Below are 19,855 nucleotides of genomic sequence, written 5' to 3'. Positions count from 1 at the left end.
GTTGGGTGTATAGCATATAAACTACGCCTATATTGCTATTTTTCTACATTTCTTAGCTGGGTAGGCTATAGCCTACTCTATAGTTTGTGACGATGTTCTCACGTTTTAAAATAAATGGGTGTTCCCCAAACTTCAAGATTGTAAAAGCACATTATTTTGTGTCATAGGACTACATCATATTCTCAGAGAGGTGTGTTCAAGAAGTCAACTAAAAATATATTTTCAATAAATGTAAAAACAACCAGTCGCACACCAAACCATGCCCACACCATAAACATCTGTCTGTCCGTCCGTCCGTCCTTCTCTATCTATCTATCTATCTATCTATCTATCTATCTATCTATCTATCTATCTATCTATCTATCTGTCTGTCTGTCTGTCTCTCTGTCTGTCTATCTATCTATCTATCTATCTATCTATCTATCTATCTATCTATCTGTCTGTCTCTCTGTCTGTCTATCTATCTGTCTATCTATCTGTCTGTCTCTCTCTCTCTATCTATCTATCTATCTATCTATCTATCTGTCTGTCTCTCTATCTGTCTGTCTGTCTGTCTCTCTCTCGGTCTATCTATCTGTCTGTCTGTCGGTCTGTCTGTCTGTATCTCTCTCTCTCTGTATGTCTCTCTGTCTGTATATCTATCTATCTATCTATCTATCTATCTATCTATCTATCTATCTATCTATCTATCTATCTGTCTCTCTGTCTGTCTATCTATCTGTCTGTCTCTCTCTCTATCTATCTATCTATCTATCTGTCTGTCTCTCTATCTGTCTGTCTGTCTGTCTGTCTCTCTCTCTCTCAGTCTATCTATCGGTCTGTCTGTCTGTATCTCTCTCTCTCTCTATATGTCTCTCTGTCTGTATATCTATCTATCTATCTATCTATCTATCTATCTATCTATCTATCTGTCTGTCTGTCTGTCTGTCTGTCTGTCTCTCTCTCTCTCTCGGTCTATCTATCTGTCTGTCTGTCGGTCTGTCTGTCTGTATCTCTCTCTCTCTGTATGTCTATCTATCTATCTATCTATCTATCTATCTATCTATCTATCTATCTATCTGTCTGTCTGTCTGTCTGTCTGTCTTGTCTGTCTATCTATCTATCTATGAGGGCTATATTCACACAGATATCGGGCTACTTGTAAATCACCACATGGTCAACAACGGATGTAACGATTTAAGATAAATGTAGTACAAATAATTGGATAGGTTCATATCTATGTTATGATATGCCATAAAAGTATGTGTCATATTCTGTTTGTTTGCGCTTCGGCTCAAAGGGCAGCTGTGATGTGAGTGTACGCAGGCGCGTGCCACACTCACTGACTGTCAAAGGTGTGGACACGGCGGGAGCGCGAGTGGGAACACAGTAGCCTGCTTTTGGAAAAGAGGTGGATGCGTCCTCAAAAAATATAACAGCCGGAGGGGTGAACACACCAGCCAGTCCGTTTTTACAAAAGCAACATGTGCACCAACGTGGCACTCCCGTCACCCTTTGAAGTGCTTGATATATAAAGTCGTGAAGGTCTCGCGCCTTTCACCGTCACCTCAGAGCTGAAGTGAAGCGCGAGCCGCGCAGGTACAGCAGCAGAGCCGGAAGAACTCGCGTGACTGGTCGCGTTAGGTTTGTTTTGCTTCTTCCAAGTGGATTATCTTTGATATTAGCTCATAAATGAAGTGAGTTTTAAAGTGCTAGTTTTTTTTTTCAAGCGCATCCGAGCTAAAAGAAATTATGACGGACTTGAGGAAAAATAAACTCTTCGTCCTGGTGGACTTGCTTTGTGTTGTTGTAGGTAAGTGAGTTCAATATTTCAACGTCCAATGTACTAATTTGAAGTTCATCTTTAAACGTGTAAGTTGTTGGTTCAATGCTTTTATGTAGCTTCCTCTATTTTATTCAGTTCTTTAATGAGATTTTAATTTGTAAACAATATAGTAACTGGGTTACTGACGAATAACAGATATGGAAAAAGCTTTAAATGTATTTGTTTTGTAAGGGGAAAACGATTTTTAAAAACCGATATGGAAAAAGCTTTAAATGTATTTGTTTTGTAAGGGAGAAAACGATTTTCAAAAACATAATAAAAAAATTAAATATTTCTGTGTGACAACAGATATGTACAGATGTGAAAGTTTGTAACTCTGTGAATGTGTGGGCACGTGCGTGCGTGCGACATGATAATCTCATCGACTGATAAAATACAGCTGTGCATACATTGACTCACACACACACACACACACACCAATATAATTTGTATCATTGTTGTCTAATGCGTATTTTTCAGTTATAAAAAAAATACAAGAAACTTGGCAACTAGCATTTTAAGAGACAGTTAGATGATCATTGCCATTAAATCAAACTTTAATTCTCTTTTGATATTTTTAATCAGTTTAGCTTTTCCCATAACCTTGCATATGCACACAACCTTGCAAAACTGGCTTGTGTTTGCACCAAATTGCAATAAACTATTTTGACCTGTTGTTGATACAAATCTATGATGTCATGTATAATTTTAAGACCAGTCTGGCCTAGTTTTTGACATTTGTCAACATGTTTAATATATATTATCTTACTCATTGCAACAAGAAAATGGTTTAGGCCAGAGGTAGACAAGTTCGGTCTGTGGCTCTCTAGGACCGAACTTGCCTATCCCTGTTTTAGGGCTATATGTCAGGTGTGTTTGTGTCTTGATAAGGTGCCGGTCTTTAGAAGTTTTTCATGTTTAATTATGTATTTGGAGGCGTGTTCTATGAGTTTACTAGTTGATTTGCATTCTTGCTGGATTCTTGTCCTGGATTCTGCAAGTTCAGGAAGCTTAGTATTTGCTTATGGAAATGTGATCCAAGCCTGTCAGTGTTTCCCGGTGTTTGGCAGCATGTAGTGCCGCAGAAATGCTCCTTTTCTTGCGTTTTTGGCTTCATTCAGGACTTTGCTTGCAGACCAACCATGAAACAAACCCAGTGACCGTAAACAAGCTAACATAGTCACATAGTACCCAAAGATTTGACTTGCCTCAGTGCTAAAGTGAGTGCGAAGCATCATGACCATTACAACCTTTGGAAACATTGTGTTTTTCTTAACCACGTGAGGTAACCCTGCTCTGACTTTTTGGAGATGAAGTTTCTGCACCTGCCCTTTGAAGCACTTTTTTGTGTCTGTGCTCTCCAACCTCCAGCATTAGATTTCGTGAGGGCTAACAGAAATACCATCACCATTTTTCTTACTTGCTGCATATATGAAATAAGGGCACATCTGAGAAAGGTCAATAACTTCTTCAGTGTCGCCCATAACTAGATGAGTGTGTATGCATAATTTGGTTTCTGATTGATCTACAAGGACATAAAATCGTGCAAAGTCCTGTAAATTTGAAACACTTTGACTTGAGCTAATGAAAGCAAGCACAGGTGGAATTATTCAGTCATTTTCAAATAAATATCAGCCTCTAAGATTGCTTCAGTAACAACAGAAAGTCCCGGAATCCAGCTGAGTTCAGCTACTGGAGAATTTCTGTAAGCGTTTCTCGGCAGTAGTATCCTTTTCCCAACCCTGAATTTGACATTCAATCCAGCCCGCCACCCTCTGCTTCTCTTTTCCTTCAAAGTAAAGTTTCCCTCCAGACAAACACAGTCTGGCCTTTGCTTTCGCTCACAAGCCGACAGTGTGTATTTCACTGCTCCCTGTATGCTGCTGTTTTTTACATCATCAATCATGAAGTATTGACAGAAATAATGTTTGACAGATAATATTCCGCGTCTATTCTAGTGCACTGATACATCCGCAAGTCAAAGGTGCAGGATCAGTGTTTTACTTCAGTGAAAGTGAAATTGCTGAGCGTTATCTAAGCTTATCTGTTCAATATTAAGCCAAGCATTTGGCCCTGTACTGAAGGACTTTCCAGGCCTTTTTTCCCCCCGGTATCTCTGATGTACTCAGTTTTTTTTTATTTATTAACTAATATTGTACGGAACAGTGAAAGAACACTTCTTGTTTTAGCAGACCCTTTTTGTACATGTTAATTTTATTGGTATTTTGTCAAATTTCCATGACATACAAGGATGCTTTTTATAATGCTTTGAGGGCCTGTATGCAAATGCTGCTATCCAAAGTGACTAACAGATGAGGAATGTTAAAACAAGTGATTTCATATTAAGGTAATGAAACATGAATGCTGCAATAAATAGTTTCTTCAGAAAAGTACAAACTAGAACAGACATGTAGTTTACAAGAAGTAGATAGAATTAATTTTATGGAATGCTATAAAACAAATGTAAATGCAAAAATTCTCTCTCTCTCTCTCTCTCTCTCTCTCTCTCTCTATATATATATATATATATACACACACAAATATACATACATTTAAAAATAAATGACTTTCGAAAGAAGTCATTTATCTGCTCAAAATACACTTAAAAATGGTAATAATTTGAAATATTTCTATTTTAATATATTATAATAATATATATATATAATGTCATTTATTCCTGTGATGCAGAGCTGAGTTTTCAGTATCATTACTCCAGTCTCCAGTGTCACGAGATCCTATAGAAATCATTATAATATGCTGATTTTGTGTTCTAGAAACATTTATCAATGTTGATAAGTTTTGTGTTACCTGTAATACACTTTCAGGATTCTTTGATGAATAGAAAGCTTAAAGTACAACATTTGAGGTAGAAATCGGTTCATTATAAATGTGAAAAAAATACTCTGCTGTTTGGGTTTAAATAAGAGAATCATTCCACCAGTGAGGAACAGTTTTTAGAGTTTTTAGAATCATAGTATTATGGAATAACCAGCAAAGACATGTTGCCCCACAATTTGGACTAATTTCCAAAACCTACTGGCGAAAAGAAATATAAGGACAAGGAAAAGTTCAGGCTGTTGGAACTGTCATACATTATATTTCAGGTCTTGGTTAAATTGGTTCTGAAAGGTCTGCATGAGATGGCAGTTTCAACATTAACAACAAAATTGGTCAGAAATTGGTCAGATCATGAGAATATTAATATGAGGGATAAAAATACTGTTTTTTTTTTTTTTACGCAAAACTCAGTTGCTTAAACTACTAGCATACTTTAGTACTATAGTTACTATAGTTAACCTGTTTCCCACGTAGTGTTATAAATGTCCATGGATTTGATGAGTGTAAATCAAACACTAGCATTAGCGTGGGGAGCTAGAGGGCTGGGACGACAGACTTTCGTGTACGTTAAAAGAGACGAGGAGGAGGGTGGGTGTTTCTTCTTGAAGTAGGATTCCAGACTCTCCTGCGAGGCTGTACGCTCTCCACATAACTTCCAAATGAGTCAGGCGGCCTTGCCAAACTACAGCTCAGGGACTGCTGCCGGCAGACACACCGCCCGCAAAACTCTCACTTAAGGGGCGACAGGATTATATTTTTGTAACACTTATGATGATCCTCCAGAAAACCCACAAAGAAAATCAAGAACATCTAATTTTCATCTTCAGAGAAGGAACAGAACGTGATGATTGTGGGTTTGGCTCATATGAGTTATGCTTCGAATGTTGAAATGAAGTCCGAATGGATCAAGTCTGGTGTTGAAAGCTCAGTGTTTTTGTTGATGCACCTTGAAACGAGTTAGTATGTAAGATAAGGGCATAAAACATAGGGTGTGTTTGATAATGAAAAGTGGTGAACCAATATCAAGGTGAAGGTCAATGCTGACCCTAAGAAAATAGACTACTCCCTACCAACTGCGGTGTAGCCAAAACCAAAGACACTGGAAACAAGAAAATGCACCAACTCATGCGTTCTTGAAACTGCAAGCAGCGCAATTCGGATTTACTGTAAATGAGCAAAATGTTCTCTGAATTTTGGTTTCTTGGACCAACATCATCATAGCAGGGCTAGGAAAGCTACACTGTTTCTGAGTGAAAATTGTTTCAGAATAAATCCTACACCAGTTTCTTGAGACGTTCCAAACAAGCTGCTCATTATCTACAGAAGTTAAGCTCCAGTAAAGCTACATTCTTAAAAGTGCAAACAGAATTTATCAAACTTGTTTTGAATAAATTCTATATTTATTTATTTCCACCCAGATCAGTATTTATCTGACATTAAAGACTCCATTAAGGATGATCGTGTTGAAATGGAACAGTCAGCACTGTAGTGCTGCTTGTTGGAAAAAAAGTATCTTTTTGTTGGAAAAGCTACATTGTTTTGAGCTACTGAATGCTGAAGGTCAAGGAAAGGTTCTCTTGAAACAAAAAAATGTGCCATTGTTTATCGTCCCTCTGTTTTCTATGGAATGTCAAATATGCTCTTCTCCATACAATGAAAACGAATGGCGACCACAGATTCTCACACATATGAATTACAAAGAGTTGGAATATATATGACTCTGGACCACAATGGTGCTTTCATAATGCGTATTCTTTGTCTTTATTTGAACTATACAGTCTCTGGTACCCATTCCCTTTCAATGTATCCAGACATTCTGCTGAACATTTACTTAAATGTTCTGTGCAAGAAAGAAACTCTTCAGGGTTGGGAATAACATGAAGGTGAGTAAACAATAACAGAATTTTATTTTGCGGTGAACATTTCCTTTTGAATACTGAATGAAACTGCTGGTTTGGTGCAGTAATGGCTCTGGCGTTCCTCCAGTGGTGTGAGGGGAAGCGTAACTTGCCACCAATCGTCCCACATACTGTAACTGCACATCAGTTTGAACCAAATAAAGCAACACTCTGTTCTGCCCTTCGTGTTTATAGTGATTGTGAATGAGGGGGAGAGTGCTCTAAACAAAGAGGAAAACATGGATGAGGTGGAGACTATGGGAGTGGCAAGCTCGTTTTTGTCTGTGAGATGAGCAAGAGGACCACAAAAGGATGTAAATCATCAGTCCTTCAACATTTCCGCAGTCACCAACCTTAATTATCTTGGTCGCTTCGTCCACGGTGAAAGACGATTCAGCGATCCACAGCGCAAAGTTGATGTATTTACTCAGCGACCAGCACTGATCAGCTCCAGGAATGATGAAGCGGATATCATCCTGTTTTGGAAGGCCAAACAAAGTAGTTTCGCTTTCACAGTGAAACGCACAGCGTCTATACAACATGGCGGCAGCAACAACAATACTACAACGAGAATGAAAGGTATGCCGCCTTTCTTTGGGTGAACCTCTGTACAGCATTAAGCATATCTTCCCACATACTGACATGGATATGTGGGGCGTGTTTGAACGAGCTGTTTCAGGGGGGCGTGCACAAGTGTTAACTTTTATAAAGAATATCTCTTTGGATCTGAGACTTTAGTTCACCAAGAGCTTGTAATACTCCAAAGAGAAAGTAATATTTCAAATCTCATCATATGACCCCTTTAAACTATAACAATTTCTCATATTGACACAAAATCCATAATTTTTTGCCAGCATAGTCTAAAGATAAAAATTTGGTGAAAATCGGACCAATGGTCTAGGAGGAGTTTCGTAACAATTTGCATGTGTTTGTAAAAAATAGCATTTTACATCAAAATAAAAAATGGCTAATGCCCAAAATGTCTGACACGGAAACATTTGGTATGGTTCGTCTAGGCATGCTGCACTGAATCTAAAGAGACCAGTTTTGTGATTTGAGAGTTTGCCTCCTAAACCTAGGGTTGTGGGTTCGACGGAGGTGCCCTTGAGCAAGGCATCGAACCCCCAACTGCTCCCTGGGCACCGCAGCATAAATGGCTGCCCACTGCTCCGGGTGTGTGTGTGTGTGTGTGTGTGTGTGTGTTCACTTATGTCTGTGTGCACTTCGGATGGGTTAAATGCAGAGCACTAATTCTGAGTATGGGTCACCATACTTGGCTGTATGTAATGTCACTTTTAAATATTATTATTTTTTTATATATCTCCTGACCACTAGGTAGTGCTGTGTCTAAACTATGCAGTTTGCTTCAAGTCACTGTTATAATGACACACACCAAATTTGGTCAGAATATGCTAAACATTGTGAAGATATAGCCTCATGTTAAGTTTTTCATTTATTTCTTTGAATATGTTCGAAAAATTTCTTTGTGAATAGTTTGATCAACTTGAATTCCATAACTTCTTGCCAGCAGGGTCTAAAGATGATCTGAGCCAATTTCGGTGATAATCAGACAAAACAGTCTAGGGCAATTTTGAAAAAGTAGGTTTTACAAACTATAAAAAAAAAAAAAAACTTGACCTGCAGGATTACAAATTTTGGTGTCCATTTGACTTAGCATGAGCCAAGGAATGAGAGGGAAACAAATCCCATCTAAATATAGTTCAAAACTAAATAGCATTAACTTAAGTACAACTTTGGATGCTAGAGGTGGCGCTGGAGGGATTGAAAGACTCCAAAGTTAATCAACACATTTTTTTTTTTATAATTGAGGACTGAAATTTAATTGAGGAATCATGACAGTACTAATCATATGACTTAAGACTTGGAATAACTTGGAAGAACTAAGAGGAATAGTGCATTGCTTTTACTCTCATAGCACGAAGAAGAAAAAAAAACATTAAAACACTCGTAAAAAGACTTCATACCCAAACGGAGTCCCTTAATGTTTTACAGGAAATTTCACTTCCTCTACCTTCAAATGGAACTCATTTGTTTCAGGGAACGGTTGAAGGGTGATGACTGGCAACAGCTGTAGCGAGGTTTGCTTTTCCTTAAAGGGGGGGTGAAATGCTATTTCATGCATACTGAGTTTTTTACACTGTTAAAGAGTTGGATTCCCATGCTAAACATGGACAAAGTTTCAAAAATTAAGTTGTACGTTTGAAGGAGTATTTTTGTTCCAAAAATACCTCTTCCGGTTTGTCACAAGTTTCGGAAAGATTTTTTCGAGTATGGCTCTGTGTGACGTTAGATGGAGCGGAATTTCCTTATATGGGTCCTGAGGGCACTTCTGCCGGAAGAGCGCACGCTCCCGTATAGCAGAGTACTGAGAGCACAACAGACTTCACTGATCAGAGCGAGAGATCGAAATGTCACAAAAGGAGTGTGTTTTTAGTTGCCAGGGCAAGACAACCCTGCACAGATTACCATAAGAGAAAGAGCATTAAGGGACCAGTGGATGGAGTTTATTTTTACAGAGCATCAACGGAGTTGTGCAAGTGTTTGTGTTTGTTCCCTGCATTTCGAAGATGCTTGTTTTACAAACAAGGCCCAGTTTGACGTCGGATTTGCACATCGTTTATTTCTTAAGGATAATGCAGTCCCAACGATAAAGGGTCACGATCGTGTGTTGGAACCACAGGCGGTGAGTAAAACTGCTTCAAATATCTCTGTGTTGTTAACTTAGCTATCGGCGCGTGAGCACATCAAGTAAACAACATGCGATGTTGGCATCAAACTGCACTTTCTACATGTACAGCTTAAAAAAAAAAAGACGACAATAAGTGGAACTTAGTCATTTTTCAAAACCGCTAAGCAAATATATACAGTTTCAGTACATACCACATAGAGACGCCTTTGCTGATGCTGCTTTTTTTAAATTTCAGCCTCTGGATCTGTGTCACAGCTTCACATGCTCTCAACTCAAAAGCCTACTCGCGCTCGTGATTCTTTAGCTCCGCCCACACGTCACGCCTCTAGGCGCTCGTGTTTTTCCGGGAAAAATCGGTACAGACTATCTTTCTCTTATAAATATAATAAAAATAAAGACTTTTTGGAGTTATGAAGGATGCAGTACTACTCTATAGGTACTCAAGATTAACAGGATATTGAGTGAAAACGAGCATTTCACCCCCCCTTTAAGCACAGTCCCAGTGAGTTGGGTGTCAAGCACAACTTTCTTCAAGCACATCTCGCCCTCTCACTCCTTTGCTCCACATCTCTCCCTGCAGTCCTGTTTCATTGCGTAATTAAATAACTGCCGACCTTAAACCTTCCAACTGAGGCTTTGAACTCAAACCCTTTGAAGCTCTTTCGCATTGACCTCATTTAATGTACTTTTATACTAACTTAATTCTTGAGATACACAGCCTGGAAAAAATTTCAGGAGTAATACTGATGAATTACACGGAGTACCAGATTATATAGCTTAGCCATTTTAAATGTAAAGTTTACAGATTTTAGACTCAGTCCTTTATATTTCTACGAGTTTTGGTAGAAATATCTTTTTGGGCCTCCCTCAACAGGATGGTCTATGAGACCCGAGGGAAAGTTTCTTTTTCTTGCATTGTATGTAAAGAATTCATCTCCTTAATGGAAACAAAAATACAAGTTTCTGTTCGGTAATAACATTTTCTGCAAGTGGATCACATTATTTTAAAAAAAAACTAGTTAGTGAACGATTTAAGGTACAAATTTGTTTTCTTTTAGCATTACACAACTTTTATTACTTCAACATTCAAAATTGTCTGTTGAATAACATACAACTTAACATACAATAATTACTTTTGGGGCCAGAGTTACATGAGCTGTATGGTTTTAATAAACAGCTTCAAGGTTTGTCAGTGCATTGTTTTTTTGTCTGTGTATTGTCACTTTGCAGAACACAGTGCATGGAAATACAGTGTAATTTCAAACACTGTTGTTCTTTGTTTTGGGAATACAAAGACATTTATTTGTACTTAATGGTCTCTATGATTATATTACTCTTTGTCTACTGTCATGACAACATGAAGCTACATTATTTAGTGTCTCAGGAATACACTGGAACTGTTTTGGATATTTTGCACCATTGCATTTCAACTTATTTTTCAATAATTTAAGTTTCTAAGTCTCTAGTGCCAAAACTTTTAAAATAAATTAAATGTAAATTTAAAGTGGTAAATAAACTCTTATTCTCTCTCTCCCTATAAACTGACAACAGAAGATGAATGTGGAAAAACTATTTTTCTTGTGCATTTTCGTCAGTGTTCTGCATGATTTCATTCATCAGTTAGTCTGCTGCTTATGCATTTAATCAACAGATCTTTTTTTTTTTTTAAACATCTAATTTTTGTTTCAAAACCACCAAACAAAAAATACATCCTTGTAAACACTAAAATGTTTAGTTTTGAAGGAAATCCAACATTTGTGTTGTTTTTTGTGTTTTGTTAGGTGCAAGTTTGGGCCACATTCTTGTGTCAATGGGGCTCTATAAAAATGTTTTAGTAGTATATTATGTGATTATTTATGAGCTCTTTATTGACAGATTAAACTTTTTTTTTGTGTATTTTAAAAGGCCCTCGTAGGATCATATTGAAGAAATTTAAATATGAAAAGTGCCTTTGTGAAAGCAGTTCCTTCATATTAAGCCTAGAGTTAAACATGTGACAGAACTGACTATCTGTCTCTCAGATCCTCTTTTACATTGTAATAACACAGTGGTATAAATGACAGTTGAGCAGTTCTGGATTTGAGTCAACCAGAAGATCCACCATTAAATGTAACATTTTGGACTATGTTTTCCTGCTCGTGTAGTATCTTTCTGATAATCTCTGTAGGTCCTTTGCATTCATAGCATATCTAAAATATCTACAAATTCTATAGAACCCTTTCAAACGGGAGATTATTTTGTGGCAGTAAAGATGCGCAAACTTACGACAACACTATTCTTTTATGCACCCACTTTATCAACAGCAAATGGATTTACAGGAAGTAGCATTGCTCTGTTCTCTTCAGTTGCTGTGGATTAGGATAACATGGTTGCCAAATGATTTTGTTAAATCTCTGAATGTCCCAAGAAAATTTTCCATTCATAAAAGGATCATGCTGTGGCTACATTCAGACATGTGCATCTCCAGCCACATCAGTTCACCAACCAAGGCATTGTTGAAAGGATGTGTACGCTCATGTTTATGATATGGCTCACAACGTGCTTTGGGTAAAGATGGCGTGGGATAAAATTCCATGTGACTCTTTGGAAAAAAGAAATACGATAAATTGTCACCGCTTCCATGGCCAAAACAAACAAACAAATGCATTCACAAAAAAGACAGAGAGAAAGAGCAAGGGAGGCTGCTAAAGGCAAGGCAGTTCAACATTGCAAACATGAACACAAAGCTCCAGAAAGCCAGAAGGTGCATTCTTGTAATTACGTATATTTCCCATTATGATCACTTGTCTTTATACTAGTAATCTAAATCATCTAAATCTAAAAATGTGTAGTTTATTGGTATATAATATAGATTTATGCTGGCTCAGTTAGCCCCGGGTTTGGGGTAAGTTGTCAGTGCACTCTGTGTACAAAATCGGCCTGAATCTGATTCAAACCCATTTATTTTCTTGGTTAACTTTAACAACATAAAACCAACCAAATGAAGTTTAAATTTCAATATTTAATTGTTTTTGAAACCATATTATGAACACAAAAGTTGTAGCCTTCCTAAAAACAGACTAAACCGTGTTTGTTGGCCATTAGTGACTACAGGTGGAAAGATATTTTTAATTGTTTTCATAGCAATATCGGGCAACACGGCCAGAACTTAAACTGATAGTAATCAACAGAGCCCACGGACATGTTTTTGCTGTTATTCCCATACATGTTATTACCACATACGGTAAGGCAAAAGGCAAAAACAACCCATATGATATTATCTGTCAGAAAGGTTATCATCGCTATCAAAACAGTAGCATATAACACTAGTGCAGAGATCTGTAGAACAAGTATGTTACGTCTATGCCATACTGTAGTTACATTTTCACAAAGTCGTGCCAACAACATTCATAAGGGCACTAAACAAAGTTATCATCTATGTAGCAATGGTTATTAACCAAAACTATAACAGTAATAGGCCTATGTGTTGCTGAATGAACAATAAACAACTGATAAAATTATATACCCTTAACTTAAAGTAATGGTGCAATGTGAAATAATTTAACAATGCTCATTCCTCCAAAACAGAGATAACCTATTCAAAGAACAACTAACCAAATGTATTGCTCCATCCTTTATCATGACTCCAAGAACTAAAAACAACAGACATTGTATATTAATCAACACTTTTCTAGACAATAGTAGCTGATCAGAGCTATAACGTGAGGTAGCTGGAGACCTACACAACACAACTACATGTTTTGTGTGCTTGACAGAACATTACAGCAGCAATTATCAGAGGATCAAGCTGGTCTAAACAAACCGGGCACTGAGCCATCGTTCAAAGAAAACCAGTTTTATGAATCCTGTGTTGAAGTCGTCAGTGAAATGATACGAACACTGCAAAAGTTTGGGATTGTACTGCTGTTCTACCGTAGTAAAGAAGAACTTTATCCACTGATTCTTTACAGTCTCATCCTTTGGAAGTGAAAATATACTGAATTTACTTTCACTGCGCCTTGTCAACATGTTATCCACACGATCGCGCTACAGCATTCTAGTTTTTGCGGGATGTCCATGAAGAACATTGGCAAATATGGTAACCTGTGATGTGAATTTCACGGAAATAGAATTCAAATTTTAAACGACTTGTTTTAGAAGTTCTGAGTCAACTCTTTCTTTTGAGAGACCATAACTTTATTTATGATGCACTTTCAGCTTTACAGCTTTGCAGACTGTTTACATTCACATACAGCTACGTTACACACTGCATTAAAAGCTAATTTTCAAAAATCCATAATGTTACAAAATTTTGTTGTTGTTTTGAATTCAAGGTAATTAGAAATGGTTGAAAAAAAATGCTAAATTTAATTTTATTGAAAATATGACCCAGCCAGGCTTCAGGATATTCAGCCTATATATTCTCCATATAAGACAAAAACTTCTTATTTAAGCATTATTGCTTGAAATTGCTTTATTAATTTATTTGTTTATCTCTTGTCTCATCTTCTCTTTCCTGTAGCTTCTCTGCCCTTTGTGATAATGAATATTACGTCCCAGCCATACAAGCGAGGCATCTACTGCCAGGACGAGAGCATTAGTTACCCTGTAAAACAAGACACCATCACCAACGTGACACTGGCTGTAGTCACCATCACCTGCACTATCATCATCGTGAGTTCCTCGTTCATTGATCTCTATCATCCCTTCCATGATCTCATCATCCCATGAGTCACGCGCTGATTCTCAACAAAGTGTCCGTTCATGACTCTGCACAGCAGAGGGTTTTATTATGCACAACAACACGCCGTTATGTGCTCATGGAATTGTTTTACATATTTACAACTAACTTAGCTGTTTTAATATTTGTTGCAAGCTACGGAAATGCATATTTCTTAATATTTTTATTTCGCTCTTTTCCTCTAGATATCGTCAGGTGAAGCATATCTGGTGTACAGCAAAAAAATTCACTCCAACTCCACTTTTAATCAATATGTGTCAGCCATATATAAGGTGCTGGGTGCCTTCCTGTTTGGGGGAGCTGTCAGCCAATCACTGACAGACTTGGCCAAGTACACCATTGGGCGACCACGCCCATATTTCTTAACCGTATGTGCTCCCAGAGTCTGCAAAGGATACGTGGCCTCGATCAACTGCACTGGCATCCCAAGTGCAGTAACTGAAGCCCGGTATGCTTCTTATAATAAATCTTTTTAATGGCTTGATTTCAGTGAATTTCTTTTGAAACTGTGTGACTTGTAGGTTGTCCTTCTATTCTGGTCACTCCTCCTTCGGGATGTACTGCATGCTATTTCTAGCGGTGAGTGCTATTCCAGCTAAATGCTAACCCTCTAAACATTACACATATAACAAAAGTCTAGGGGTGGGATTATCTGTTTTTGTGACCAGTGGTAGATGGGGGGGAAAAAAAGTGTTCGGGTAACCGGTTTGAAAATAGTCATTAATTGTGCGGTTGTAATTGATGTCAATATAGGCATTAAATGTGACATTTAAGTGACGTTTGCTGGTATTAAAAAATTTAAGGCAAAATCTAGTTATTCGATAGGAATCCACGCGATTGGGAATTTCCAGCATGAAAGATTTCCTCACAAAGATTTTGCATAGTTCAAACTGTTCATGCAAATTCATTCTACATTGACTAACAGAAAGCGGCTTGGTTTGAAAGTAACCTTTTTTGTGAGCTACATTTGACCGTGGACCTTTTTGCCGATTGAAATTTTGCGTTAAAGCTTATTAAGGAGCAATTGTTTTTTGAAGCACATGGAACATGGTATAGATATGACATAAATCATAAACAATGAGGAACATATGGTGTACGAGTAAAAAATTTTGCAGGTATTTAAAATAATCATTTTATTGTGGGGCTTGCAAACTAACAAGTTACTAATTTAATGCAACTGTCTGAGAAGAAAACAATAAAAACTAATCTCTGTCAGGTCTCGAGTCTCGAGTCAGGTTCTGCATCATCCCCAGTACAGGTTCCTGATTAATTACAAAGCAAACATACAAAACTTAAATGCTTTTAGACAGATTAGGAATGCGCGATAAATATCGTCCGATAGATATCGTCCGATTAATTAATGCGCATCTCGTCAGTAAAGCCGGTTCTCTAATCAGCGGTAAATTCGATCAGGTGCGTGATTTCACATTAAGCAGCTGTTACTACACAGAGCCGTTGTTAACTGACAAGCTGCGGAAATAAATGCTGATAATGAACGTGAAGAGACCTGAGACGTGACGAACTACTGACGAGATGCGCATTAATTATCGGACGATATTTATCGCGCACCTCTAAGACAGATAATAAAATTCCTCTTTTCTCTCACCAGTTCTATGTTCAGGCCAGATTGAATGCAAAATGGGCTCGTCTCCTGAGGCCCACTATCCAGTTCTTCCTGGTGGCCTTTGCTGTGTATGTAGGTTACACTCGTGTGTCCGATTATAAACACCACTGGAGCGATGTGCTGGTGGGGCTCCTCCAGGGGGCGCTCATTGCAATTCTCACTGTAAGTTAACCCTTTTTTCATTTAAATGGATAGTTACCCCTTTTATGATAAAAGTGTCAATAAATGTAACATTGGGATGTTATTATTGCATAACTGCTAACAGTCATTGTCTCTTACAGGTGCGATACGTTTCAAATTCCTTCAAGGTCCGTACTTTTCCTCAGTGCTCAAGTCCAGAGACAGCGGAAAATGAGGAGCGGAAACCAAGCTTACATTCAAATGAGGCAGAGCAGAATAACCATATAGGCTTTTCTGGAACTGTGTGAAAGAAATGAGGCCGAACACTACATCTCCCACAAACCACTGGACTGATGGGAGGGGGCGGAGCGAAACTGCACATGCTCACAATGGTCCTCCTTGGAAAAAAGCTTTACGATCTCTTTCTTTCCTTTGAATGAGAGAGAACTTTTTATACATATTTAATCAATTTATTTTAATTCAAATGATTTGCAGAGGATGTTGAGGGGCCAGATTTCTTTTTTATATATATATATTGAACCAGGTTTTATATAAAGTTATGTACGGCATGTATAATCTTATTTGAATTGTGAATCTTAGTGTTGTGTAAATAATGGCTTGCTTTTCTCATATCATTTGAAGAACCAAACTGAACTCAACATTCTGTAGTTACAAATGTCAGAAATCACTTAATGTTTCTGCATTTCTAATGTTATGTGCCTAAGTAATTATATCTGAACTGCAAATAGTGAATAATCTTTTTTTTTTGTTCCCGTATGTTTAAAATTTAAACGTGAGATACCACTACAGCATCTGCAAGCCTGCTATGCTTCTTTGTATTTCAAATTATTGCATTTTAAAAAAGCTGGCTTTATTGAACTTTTGAATTGTTGTTTACATTTGTCCTAATTCCTATTAAATATTGGTAATATTAATCTATTTTTGGTTGAGTACTGCAATGCTATATATATATGTGTGTGTGTGTGTGTGTGTGTGTGTGTGTGTGTGTTTTAGTGTGTTTTATATTACTCCATAAAGTATAAATCTGGTAAAATGGATTTTGATTACATGTGCATTCTACTGCAAAACATCAGCACTGTACATTAAATGTTTGCATATCCAGTTAGCATATTTTAATCCAGAAGTACTACTTCAATAATATTGTTAATGTAGGGATGATGTCAATCTGCATGTAAACTTTAGTTTTACATACCGAAAAGGACATGTCAGCCAGAAGTGGATGTCAAAAACATTTGATCTTATTTGGTTTGCAAGCAAGGTTTACTTTGGCCATGATCTTTTGGGTGCTTTACTGTCAGTCCAGCACTGCAGTAGACATGAATTTAATGTTGACCATTTATTTAGCCACAGCCATGACTACAAATGAGATTCTCAAAATAAGTAAATCAGCTTTCTTTCGAGAGTTAATCTCAAAAGTCCAATAATAATCCACCAATCACAATAGCCATGTTTCCATCACCCTGTGTTCATCCGCATTCTGAAATACCACAACAGAAACGAGTGATGGACATTTTGAATATAAATCCCTTAATTTGCAAAGGTTTTTAAGCTCGCTTGAGGTGGTTTTTAACGTGTGCGAAAAAGAGTTAATGTGAATAAAGGGAGATAGAAATGCATTTACGCAATACATTTCTCCATGCACATTAAAAAATTCACTTTGCGTTATGGAACGGCATAACCTGACTAAACAGTGGACTGATCTTATTGCACAGCATCTGAAATGTTGTTATGGTCATTCTGAAATGCCTGAGCAAAGTCTGTCGCCAAAGTATTTCTGTATTATTGCCTCCCAGAACAGTCTTGCATGACATCCACCTCCGAAAGCAATGACCACACTTATTGTTTCGTAAAGTCACTCTGAGGTGCAATCATTATTATTATATATGAAGATTATTATATTCAGTGGTTTCTCCTACTTTTCTTGGTAATATTTAGTGTCAGTTTATCAGGAAGTGACAATTTTGTTTTCTTCGACTCCATCCATTTCCATTGGATGGAAATGGTGCTTTGTTTGCAATTGTTTTAAGTGATATTCCAGTTAGTGTGCATAAGTTCAATTTTCAACTTGAAATGGAAACATAGCTACTGCCAGATCAAGGCGAAGAAGCTGAGAAAAAATGCACTGTAGAATAACCATATACTAATGTTAAATTGCTAATAAAATTGTGTAAATTTTATATGAAGTATTTAATAAGCCGAATTCATATAATTAACTCTTACTCACATTATATATTATAAAATTATAATAGATTTTGCACTGATAAGGTGGATGTGAGTGACCAGTCTGTAGTTACACGCTCAGCTCTTTGTTTGTGTTATAACACGGTTATTTAAACCACTGGTAATGATGGTAACAAAGTGTTCATCTTACCCTTTTGTTCCTAAACATTTAAGGGAAAATACTCTTCCTACTCTAGCATGTTGTGTTGCTTTTACATCAAATGTAAGTTGTTATTTTGTGGGTTTCCATCTGATTCCTCTCAGCTTATGCAAGATTGGGCTTTATTTAGCACCTTTATTCCTTTGGGGATATTTTAAGGTCTGCTGTCACATTACTATGTTTTCAGCTATTTAAGCTGAGTTCATTATTGGACAATTATTGTCCAGAAAGGCCCCCTTTCTTTAGGAAAAATGGAAGGTGTATGTGGCATGTAGCCTGGCAAAAGTAAATAATCCAGAAGGGATCTGCCATCTGACTTCTGTTCATTTTGAAAAGCACAGAGCTGGAGGCCCAGAGAGACAATGCTGCACTTCTTCCAGCCCAGGGGTCAGTGAAGCCTGGCTCCCGGCCATCCCCACCACCGCCTGGATGGGTTTATATATTTATACTCGCTCACTGTTGCTGCTGTTCTCTGCGGCTCTCTGAGGAATCATAACTGGTTTGTGAGTGAGTGGTCGACAGTCGTGTAAAAAGGGAGAAATTAAACAGTTCTTTGACTAGCCAAAAGCTAAAATGTTTCCAAATTTAGTTATATTTAAAAGTTCAAGGTATTTTTAAAATTGCTTTTATTAGATGATTATTAACCCGTTTAATCCCACCGATCACAATAGTGACCGTAAAAAAGGTTTTATTTTTATAAAGCTGACTCACGTTTTAGTGTACTTCCTGCAAATATGGAAAAAATAAAGGGTCTCGAGCAATATGTGCACTCTCACATGATTAGTGCAAATTGTCACATGACCAGAGCAGCTTATTTCCTGTTTGCACCTTGAGAAGATGAAGGCTGCATCAAAGCTCCAAAGCTAAAGGCTACAAAATGTGTCTTAACATAAATGTATGACAAAGATTTTTGGTACACATGATCTTTAGGGTGTTTAGTATTAATATATGCATTCACATATATTTAGTTGAGTGTGGTCAGAATGAGTAAACGTGTTGATGGTCACAATAGTGAACGGTGGGATAACAGTGAACTTAGGTATACAATATAAATTGCAGTTGATATGAAAGTGACAATAAAATATCGCAATGACAAAATTTTGCAATTTACAATAATTATGTTGTAATATTCTAGGCTTTAATATAAAAATTATGGTGTTATGGTGATTATTTATTTATTTATTTTTTAAAAACATTAAGTAATTAATTAAATCCTATACGATCTTCTTATTAAAGTAGCAGTAAAATTATAAACTCAAATCATAGACTTTTCCCACACTTATGTTATATGTGATATACTGACTCCTCCTGGACATTTGAAGTGTAACACCTCGATATGACTAAACCCCTGAAAACTCTACTTTGGCGCTTTAATTCATTGCATTATCAAGGCGTTATTCCTCAAAGGTTCTGTGTTCAGGCGATCAAAATTCATGATTTTTGTACTCGATTAACGTCGATTAAAAATTCAATTTATACATGAATACAACTGTATTCATTCCTGAAATGATATCTGGACACGACTCGCGTGAGACTGTCAACGTGTAGCATACAACATTTTAAATATTTATAATTTAATAATATTTACTGTTTAATTTACGAAACGATTGGTTTAAAATTATTATTAAAAAAATCACAGTTAAGTATGCTAAGTAAATATAGCCATCAAATTAATCTTCATCGAGTTCTACTCGTTTTCTGCATGTTACTATTCGCGATGCTTAAAAGAAAATAAAAACT

At 37.1% G+C, this 19,855-nt stretch overlaps 1 protein-coding gene across 3 annotated transcripts; it reads left to right on the top strand.

The window, feature by feature from the left end:
• Positions 1 to 1,291: 1,291 nt before the first annotated feature.
• On the top strand, positions 1,292 to 16,634 carry LOC113065005 (phospholipid phosphatase 2-like). Of its 3 annotated transcripts, XM_026236104.1 has the most exons (7): positions 1,293 to 1,623; positions 1,710 to 1,792; positions 13,752 to 13,903; positions 14,156 to 14,418; positions 14,492 to 14,549; positions 15,580 to 15,756; positions 15,876 to 16,634. In XM_026236104.1, the coding sequence occupies exons 2-7, from the start codon at positions 1,732 to 1,734 to the stop codon at positions 16,020 to 16,022; spliced, it is 858 nt and encodes a 285-aa protein (XP_026091889.1). In that variant the 5' UTR covers positions 1,293 to 1,623; positions 1,710 to 1,731; the 3' UTR covers positions 16,023 to 16,634. The 3 variants fall into 3 exon arrangements, with proteins under 3 accessions (XP_026091890.1, XP_026091889.1, XP_026091891.1); XM_026236105.1 differs by having other exon boundaries at positions 1,292 to 1,792; XM_026236106.1 differs by lacking the exons at positions 1,293 to 1,623; positions 1,710 to 1,792 and adding an exon at positions 6,511 to 7,119.
• The last annotated feature ends 3,221 nt before the right edge of the window (positions 16,635 to 19,855 follow it).

The sequence above is a fragment of the Carassius auratus genome, chromosome 47 (genome assembly GCF_003368295.1).
Source record: "Carassius auratus strain Wakin chromosome 47, ASM336829v1, whole genome shotgun sequence".
NCBI classification, from domain to species: domain Eukaryota; kingdom Metazoa; phylum Chordata; class Actinopteri; order Cypriniformes; family Cyprinidae; genus Carassius; species Carassius auratus.
Note: the sequence above shows the minus strand (reverse complement) of the source record. Positions and strands in the feature narration are given on the sequence as shown.